General features: G+C 42.0%; 1 protein-coding gene across 1 annotated transcript; it reads right to left on the reverse strand.

Annotated features, from left to right (window-relative positions):
• Positions 1–7,065: 7,065 nt before the first annotated feature.
• Positions 7,066–8,991, reverse strand: LOC311127153 (zinc finger protein SNAI2-like; the record flags this gene model as incomplete). The annotated part of the gene is made up of 3 exons (XM_084158929.1): positions 7,066–7,304; positions 7,439–8,050; positions 8,904–8,991. The coding sequence occupies 3 exons, from the start codon at positions 8,989–8,991 to the stop codon at positions 7,123–7,125; spliced, it is 882 nt and encodes a 293-aa protein (XP_084015055.1). The 3' UTR covers positions 7,066–7,122.
• Positions 8,992–9,646: the final 655 nt, after the last annotated feature.

Genomic DNA, 9,646 nt, shown 5'->3' on the forward strand with positions numbered 1-9,646 from the left:
TCAGGTACAATTATTTTTGTCGTTGTTGATAAAAACAATGTTTTGTAAGTACAATAGAATTAGCATGGCAAGCCATATAATTTTGGAACATCAGGACCTTTACTGTTGGCTGGTCATTAATCAAATGTTGACAATTATATAGGTGTTTCACAATTACTATTGCTATGCACTCTGAAGATGGACTCCTTTGAATAATGGGACAACTTGAACTTTGGTTTTTTAAAATTTATTTATTTAACCTTTATTTAACCAGGTAAGCCAGTTGAGAACAAGTTCTCATTTACAACTGCGACCTGGCCAAGATAAATCAAAGCAGTGCGGTAAAAACAACAACAACACAGAGTTACATATGGAATAAACAAAACGTACAGTCAATAACACAATAGAAAATCTATATACAGTGTGTGCAAATGTAGTAAGTTATGGAGGTAAGGCAATAAATAGGCCATAGTGCAAAATAATTACAATTATAATTTAGTATTAACACTGGAGTGATAGATGTGCAGAAGATGATGTGCAAATAGAGATACTGGGGTGCAAATGAGCAAAATAAATAACAATGAGGTAGTTGGGTGGGCTAATTACAGATGGGCTGTGTACAGGTGCAGTGATCGGTAAGCTGCTCTGACAACTGATGCTTAAAGATAGTGAGGGAGATAAGTGTCTCCAGCTTCAGAGATTTTTGCAGCAAAGGAGGTGTTGGCTTTGGGGATGACCAGTGAGATATACCTGCTGGAATGCATACTACGGGTGGGTGTTGCTATGGTGACCAATGAGCTAAGATAAGGCGAGGATTTGCCTTGAAGTGATTTATAGATGACCGGGAGCCAGTGGGTTTGGCGACGAATATGTAGTGAGGGCCAGCCAACGAGAGCGTACAGGTCACAACGGTGTGTAGTATATGGGGCTTTGGTGACAAAACGGATGGCACTGTGACAGACTACATCCAATTTGCTGAGTAGAGTGTTGGAAGCTATTTTGTAAATGACATCGCCGAAGTCAAGGATCGGTAGGATAGTCCGTTTTACGAGGGCATGTTTAGCAGCATGAGTGAAGGAGGCTTTGTTGCAAAATAGGAAGCCGATTCTAGATTTAACTTTGGATTGGAGATGCTTAATGTGAGTCTGGAAGGAGAGTTTACGATCTAATCAGACAACTAGGTATTTGTAGTTGTCCACATATTCTAAGTCAGACCCGCCGAGAGTAGTGATTCTAGTCGGGCAGGCGGGTGCAAGCAGCGTTCGATTGAAGAGCATGCATTTAGCTTTACTAGCGTTTAAGAGCAGTTGGAGGACACGGAAGGAGTGTTGTATGGCATTGAAGCTCGTTTGGAGGTTTGTTAACACAGTGTCCAATGAAGGGCCAGATGTATACAAAATGGTGTCGTCTGCGTAGAGGTGGATCTGAGAGTCACCAGCAGCAAGAGCGAAATCATTGATATACAATAATTGAACCCTGTGGCACCCCCATAGAGACTGCCAGAGGTTCAGACAACAGGCCCTCCAATTTGACACATTGAACTCTATCTGAGAAGTAGTTGGTGAACCAGGCGAGGCAGTCATTTGAGAAACCAAGGCTATTTAGTTTGTCAATAAGAATGCGGTGATTGACAGAGTCAAAAGCCTTGGCCAGGTCAATGAAGACGGCTGCACAGTACTGTCTTTTATCGATCGCGGTTAAAAGCAATCTCAGATATCAGATGGAAAATAGGGCGATTTTGACGGGCCTCTAAATGTTACCAAGCTGCACCTGTTCAGGCCTGCAGGGCTTTTCTTCCACAACAAGTGGACAGATATAACTACCCCCCTGAATCCTCCCATCTCCAGTCCACAGCAGCATAGTGGCAGGGTTTTGGTAACAAGTGCAACACATTGCATTCATACGCAGGGTGTCAGGGAGCTACAGGACCGAGCTATATTAATAAATGCCCAACACTCACTGTGGAAAATATTCCAAAAATCTGAGTCGGTGCAAGGCTGTGCTGAGGTCGTTTATAGAAATATCCCACCAGGCCAGATAGCATCCGCTGGATAAACTAAAAATAGCCCCATTTTGTCTTCAAAGGGGCTATAAGTGGCAACTGGGATTGTATTACTATGATACTAGCATTTTGAGTAGTGGCATGCTTATTATAAACAGGTTATCCAGTATTTATATGCCTAAAAGTTTGTATTAATATCCATATAGACATGACCCGGCTGGATATCCCCTGAAGTCAAGCTGAGCTTGCATGCACTCATGATTTGACAATGTTGCCATGGCGACATGTGGGTGTAGGTAGTAGGGGTGTGTCCATGATGCGCTCATAGGCCAACACACACTGGAAAAATGTCAACTTTGACTCACTCGCTAATCACAAATCTTAAACCTGGTGCCGATATAGGATTCTTCTTTTGTCTAAGGGCTGTAGGCACTATCTCTAATTTACAGTGCTATTCTAAATGGATCTATTACCGGATGGTCTTTTTACACTCTTCATTGATTCAGATTTTCCAATAGACTAATACTGTATGACCACATGCCACGTTGGCGTATTGGAAAGCAGTTTGAAAATACATAAATACAGTACCTTGCAAAAGTATTCAGATTCCTTGGATTTCTTCACATTTTATTGTGTTATAAAGTGGGATTAAAATTGATTGAATTGTCTTTTTTTTGTCAACAACCTACACAAAATACTTAAAAAGATTAATACAAATTAAATAACTAAAATATAGTAATTGCATAAGTATTCAGCTCCCTGAGTCAATAAATGTTAGAAACACCTTTGGCATCGATTACAACTTAATACTGTATGACCACATGCCACGTTGGCGTATTGGAAACCAGTTTGAAAATACATAAATACAGTACCTTGCAAAAGTATTCAGATCCCTTGGATTTCTTCACATTTTATTGTGTTATAAAGTGGGATTAAAATTGATTGAATTGTCTTTTTTTTTGTCAACAAACTACACAAAATACTTTAAAAGATTAATACAAATTAAATAACTAAAATATAGTAATTGCATAAGTATTCAGCTCCCTGAGTCAATAAATGTTAGAAACACCTTTGGCATCGATTACAGTTGTGAGTCTTCTTGGGTAAGTCTGTAAGAGCTTTGCACACCTGGATTGTGCAATATTTGCCGATTATTCTTTAAAAAATTATTGTGTCTTGCCATAGATTTTCAAGCAGATTTAAGTCAAAACTGTAACTTGGCCACTCAGGAACATTCACTGTCTTCTTGGTAAGCAACTCCAGTATCTAGTGTAAAGCAGACTGAAGCAGGTTTTCATCTAGGATCTTGCCTGTGCTCCGCTTCATCCTGTTTCTTTTTATCCTGAAAAACTCCACAGTATTTGCCGATGTCAAGCATACCCATACCATGATGCAGCCACCACCATGCTTGAAAATAAGGAGGCAGTTATTCAGGGATGCGTTGAATTTACCCCAAAGGCTTTGCATTTAGGCCAAAAAGTGTATTCCTTTGCCGTTTTTTTTTGCAGTATTACTTTACATAAATGTATTCCGTATATTTGTATTTGTCTTTTCACTGTCTTTTAGGCCATTATTGTTGTTTCACTACAATGTTGTTGATCCATCCCCGGTTTTCCCATCACAGCCATTAAACTCTGTAGCTGTTTTAAAATCACCAAAGGCCTCATGGTAACATCCCTGAGCAGTTTCATTCCTGTCCTGCAGCTCAGTTTAGAAGGATGACTGTATCTTTGAAGTGTCTGGGTGGGTTATTACATAATCCACAGCATAATTATTAACTTGACCATGTTGAAAGAGATATTCAATGCCTGATTTGTTATTGTTACCCATCTACCAATCACTGCCCTTCTTTATGAGGCTTTCGAAATGCTCGCTGGTCTTTGTAGTTGAATCTGTGCTTGAAATTCAATACTTGACTTAGGGACCTTACAGATGTTGTATTTAGGGGGGACAGAGAAAGGGTTAGTCATTCAAAAATCATGTCAACCCTTATTATTTCACACAGAGTGAGTCCATGTCAATTATTATGTGAGTTATTAAGCCACATTTTACTCCTGAACTAATTTAGGCTTGCTTAAACAAATGGGCTAAATACTTATGCAACGACTATATTTGAGCTATGAATGTTTTATTGATATTTTTTCATATATAATTTTTCTTCCACTTTGACATTACAGAGTATTTTCTGTTTACAAAAAATTACAATTAAATGCATTTGAATCCCACTTTGTAACACAATAACATGTGAAGAAATCTAAGGGGCCTGAATACTTTTGCAATTACTTTTATCAAGCGCTTGATATTCAAATATGACACCGACGCATTTTAATTTGTGTCTGTTGAAGGAAATACAGACTAATTTAATTTTGTTTAAAGTCAGTTGTGTTTCAAAATTCAACAAACATTTTAAAGACAAACAATTGATTTATCTTCCTTCACTCTCTTCTCTAGAGTACATGTGCTTTTCATGATTTCTGTGATGTTTTAGGTCTGTGACATGAGTTTATCGTGAGATAGCTGTCACTAGTTTTATCTAACACACATAAATACTATCTAATCACTAATCTAGATTCTCATCACTACCCCCAACAGATCAACATAAATGCTCTAGACAAATATATCAAAGCTCCTTCTCTATCTCAATGGATGGGAACTCGTCAACCTCTATGCTATCAAATCATCCCAGGAGCTGATACGGTGGCTGTATCCAGCAGAGTAGCAGGACAAGTGGAGATGGGGGTGAAATCCCCAGCAGCTGAGAAACAGTATGGGGGGGTTAGGGAGGGTTACTGACAGGCGAATCCCTGGATCAGGCCCAGGGATTGTTCCAAAGGAAAACAGCGAGACACAGCTCTGTGGAATTGGAGAAACCTAACTCATTCGCACAGAGCATTGGAAACTCTCTAGGTTCCACTCATCAGTGCCAGGGACCTGAGAAGGACTGGAGCCTCCTGTCAGCCCAACCCAGGCGCTAGCGTTTGGCCAGGCCCAATTCACACTGGGCCAGAAATAGCCCCACTGCCTCTATTTTTGACCCGTCTGCTGCTGTATGGGTAGCAGGTCCATGCCTCTCTTGCCCTGGCTACAGGGTATTTATAGGGCGAGAGGGGTCTTTTGTGGAGTCACAGTGGCTATAGTTAGGAGCTGCTGCGGCGTCAGCTGACGCACACGTCATGGAGAACGGCGACAGAGGTCAAGATCACGTCTGGAGCCGGAGCCTTGTGTTTGTTTACCGTCCTTATCCTCTGGGTCTGTCCAGTAAGGCTGGTCAACGTTTCTACCAAACCTCTGAAACGGTTACATTCATATTGATCTCCACAATGTAAGTAGTAGTAGAAGTTGTCCATGGTTGACCGGGTCCATGGTGTCCTGCTGCTGTAGAATTCTGTTGGTATAAATTTAGTGTGTCAGAGAGGTGAAGGATGGGCTGAGACGGCTCCAGCCAGGATATGCTGAGGAATGCGTCTGCCATGTGTCTGCCATGTCAGTCTCCACTAAAACTCCCAGCAACACCCCAGGGAGCTGTGACGGTGGTGCCAGAGCCCTGCCCCACGGGACCTGGCCTCCTGAAAACACTGGCCTGTCTCGATGAGCTCTGCTCTGCGTGGGCTTCCTGCTACGTTATGGGTTTTGTGGCCAAAGATACTTCCAGGTATCTCTTTAGTCCCACAACTATGTCACCTACTGTATATATTAACATTTTAGTCATTTAGCGCAGGGTTTCCCAGACTCTGTCCTGGGGCCCCCCCTGGGTGCACGTTTTTGGTTTTGCCCTAGCACTACACACCTAAATTCAAATAACCAACTCATCATTTGGATTACATCATGATTTAGATTACGACTCTTTGCCTGCCTGGACTTACCTTTTGCCCGCTCCTTGTTATGTAATAAACTCTGAGACTCTTACTATCCACCTCCTTTGTCTGCATCTGGGTCTTAGCCTGAGTCCTGATACCAAGCTGCTCCAACCTGTGCAAGTTTGGAGTGCCTTGGGACATGCCTGACATGTTTTGGATTCTGCTGGAGAAAAGCAGCGTTTCTCCCTGCCGGCAGTGACTGGCAATGTGTTTGGGGAGCTCTCTCCACTCAGCTGCTCCACTTGTGCTGAGCAACTGGAAAGAGTCGACCCAGCCCCCCCGTCTCCCCTCCCGCAAGGCCTGGCATGGCGCCACAGCGGCATGCAGCTGGCCTCCCTCCACCTGCCAATAAACAGATATATTGAATAAGAATTTTCCATCCACCATTAAAAATGGTAAACATCACGGTTTTATTTACACTCTTAAAATATCCACCTTCACCAGCTGCCCTCCAAAAATACATTAATTAGCTGAGGGGGGGGGATGTGATTTAAATGCTCCAGTCTCAGAGACCCCGAAGAGATCCTGCCTGGGGATAGGGGTGTCACAAGAACACTTCCAGAATGTCACCCACACTGTTTTCTGTTTATCCTAATCGCTTTATTCTCCAGTTTCCTGTGCGCCCATGATGATATTTACAGTATGCCAGTGATCTCACAATGCCAAGAAATGGTCGTAAAGTAGGAACGGGCCGGGTCACTGATAGGAAAGCGCTAACATTTAGTTCTAATACTCTACTTGTGTACTCTTCAGCAGTCACTCCGTCTTTGTTTTGATTTTAGAAAAGTGGGTTTCTTCAATATTTCTTGACTTAGACTAGGGCTTGTGCTTTCCTCTCAGTGGTTCATGTCTCCCATGATGATGCATGTTTTCATATTTAGGCATAATACAAGGCAATTGTACAAAAATAGGTATTGTTTTTAAACAAAGTCCCTACAAAATTGTATACTCCAGCTATACATTTCCACAAAAGGCACAGGTAATCATCAATAACACAATCAAAAACTTCAAGGCTTTTAAAGTATTTTTGGCAGCATCCAATAACTTTTCTCATTTTTTCTTGATGTCAAACTACTTCATATATCAAATATATGACATACAGTCTTTGGACAGTCCATTGAGCTTATTTCATGAGCCTGAAATGTCAGAGACCAAAAACATTCAGTAGTCAGAGCTCTGTGTCACGAATAGTAGTTTATCTCCAGTGCTTTGTGAGGGTATTAGTAGAACCAGACATAGTCTAGACAACAGGCACAGAGTGGGCAGCACAGGCAGTAAACGGCATCAGGACAGTGGGCAGCAGCCAGCCTCTTCATGCTTGGAGAGCAGAGATATCCTGGAGAAGGTTTTGGAGCAGCTCTTGCACTGGTATTTCTTGATGTCAGAGTGTGTCTGTAGGTGTGCTCGGAGGTTGGAGCGGTCAGCAAACGCCCGGCTGCAGTGTGGGCAGGAGAAGGGCTTCTCACCTGAAAAAAGGAATTGATCAACTCAGAGCCCTAGTGGGTAACTGAATACGGGACGATGTGAAGTCAAGCTCAATTCATGAAACTGGTGAATAAAGGTAAAAAGTGTTGCCGGCTGTACATTACTCCGGCCGTACCTGTATGTGTGCGAATGTGTCCCTGGAGCAGCCAAGGCCTGGAGAAGGCCTTCCCACAGAGCTTGCAGACGCACGGCAGTGTGTGTGTTCGGATGTGCATCTTCAGAGCTCCCAGGCTCACGTACTCCTTGTCACAGTACTTGCAGCTGAAGTACTTGTGACACTGCCACTCACAGTGCAACTGCCTGTGCTTGGCCAGCCCAGAGAAGGTGAAGTAGGCTTTGTGGCAGTCGAAGCATTCAAAGCGCTCCTGACTAACACCAGAGTGGACAAGGCCCAGGAGGGGATTAGGCATGCTGCCCCTCTCCTGCAGGTGTCTGAAGTCCTGTGAGGGCAGGAAGGTCTGGGGTTCCATGGTTCCCAGGGGCTCAAGACCGGAGTGTGAGTCTCTTAGTGGATTGTTGTGAGACACTGACAGGGGGTAGGTGATTTGTTGTGTTGAGCTATGCAGGGACAAGCTTGTGTCCCTTAAAGGCAGCCTGTCTACCTGTGGAGAGTGCATGGAGGCTGGTGTGGGGATGAGACTTGGTCCTGGCAGCCAACCCTCCAGGGTCTGAGGACTGCTGGGGATGTAACTTGGTACCTCAGGCTGGACCAGGCTGGTGTGGAAAGCTGTAATGACACAAACACCATTTTATGTTAAAACTGTTTTACAAGTACATTCAAATGTTTTAATCATGCTCTATGAGAATAATTAGGTAGGATTCAGTAATACGTTAAAACATATAGTTAAACATTTGACATTAATTTACAATATTAGGAGCAGTCTCAAAGTAACAGAGTTCCAAAGTTCCAATGCATTCACATAGCATAGCCAACAGGAACTATTCTATTTTCCTTTTAAAAAAACTCATCTGATTTCAGTCACATTAATTTTCTTTTCCACTTCTATAACGGTAATCTTGACAGTTAAATAGAGGAGGGTGGGAGGCTAGCTTGCTTTAAAGGGTGAATTGGAACAAAACCCAGGCAAATTTCAGGGTAAAAGGAGCCTCGGAGGGCACTACATTAGCCTCTTGAACGCGCTTAATAGGACCCTTCAGATCCCAGAAGGAGGGACTAACAATAAGCTCTTCTTTTGTGTGACAGATTTTGCACCTGCTAAACTACAAAACCGCATTTGTTGTATCCTATTCCAAGGCATCAGTTCAATCCATCATTATTTACTTTCCTATAACTAACATAATTTTAGACTATGCTGTAATCATATTGTTTGAGTTATAGGCCTAGTGTGTTCAATTACTCAAGGCAAAAATAAAAATCATTTTTAAAATGGGCTATGAATGGAATAAAATATAATATATAATGATAAGTTCATAGTTTTTTTCTGAAATAATGCAAGTTCTAGCCAACAGACAAAATAGCAAAGGTAATCACATTGGTATTTTTTTATAGAACTAGATGAGAATATACAACACAACGACAGAAACGTATAATTTAAGTAGATTTTAAAAGTTAACTGTACCGTCTGCTTTTGAATCCAGAATTCCATAGTTTGGCTTCTTATTAGTGAGATGTTTCTTCACCAGAAAGGACCTTGGCATCTTTATCATAAAGCTCTGAGTTATAATGTAACAAGTGAGCGCTCGTTGATTAGGATGACCTGTTGAATAAAATAGCTGTTACTTGTCTGTTGCCTTGCATTCTTCAGTGGAGTAGAGAGAGTCAGGTGCAGTGGTCACTGCGAATTAGCATACACACCGTGTCGGACCAATTAGAATAAAAGGACAAGTGCACGGGGGCGGCGCCACTGAGTCGATCAGCATACCCCAACAAAACAGGTGCATCGCAATACACAGTACACAGTAGTCTGCAAACCCGTAGACAGGCGATCTGACTTTGCCCTGCCTGACTGAAAATATTGGCCTGCCGGTATTTCTTTATACTTGTTTTTCTTTACTCTACAAACTTTCTCACTATCACATGGTATAGCAAAAAATGGCAAATAAATGTTAGTTTTTTTGGTTGAACAAGCCTACAAAAACTTTCGACACCTTCATAAAAAAATTGCTCTTTGTCCAAACCTATGATTAGGCCAACTAACAGTGTTTATTTGAATGAATGCACTTTTTTTTGTTTCTTATTCTTACTTGTATAGAAAAACAGATTTGAAGTGTTTCGTGAGAGGTTCCACGTCTATTATTCTCAGTTTCTTTCCATGTCTCATTTGAAAGCTTTGGAAACAAAGCGCATTCCCGGACCGGTCAT

This window comes from Coregonus lavaretus (assembly GCF_964263955.1).
Source record: "Coregonus lavaretus genome assembly, chromosome: 4".
Classification (NCBI taxonomy): Eukaryota; Metazoa; Chordata; class Actinopteri; order Salmoniformes; family Salmonidae; genus Coregonus; species Coregonus lavaretus.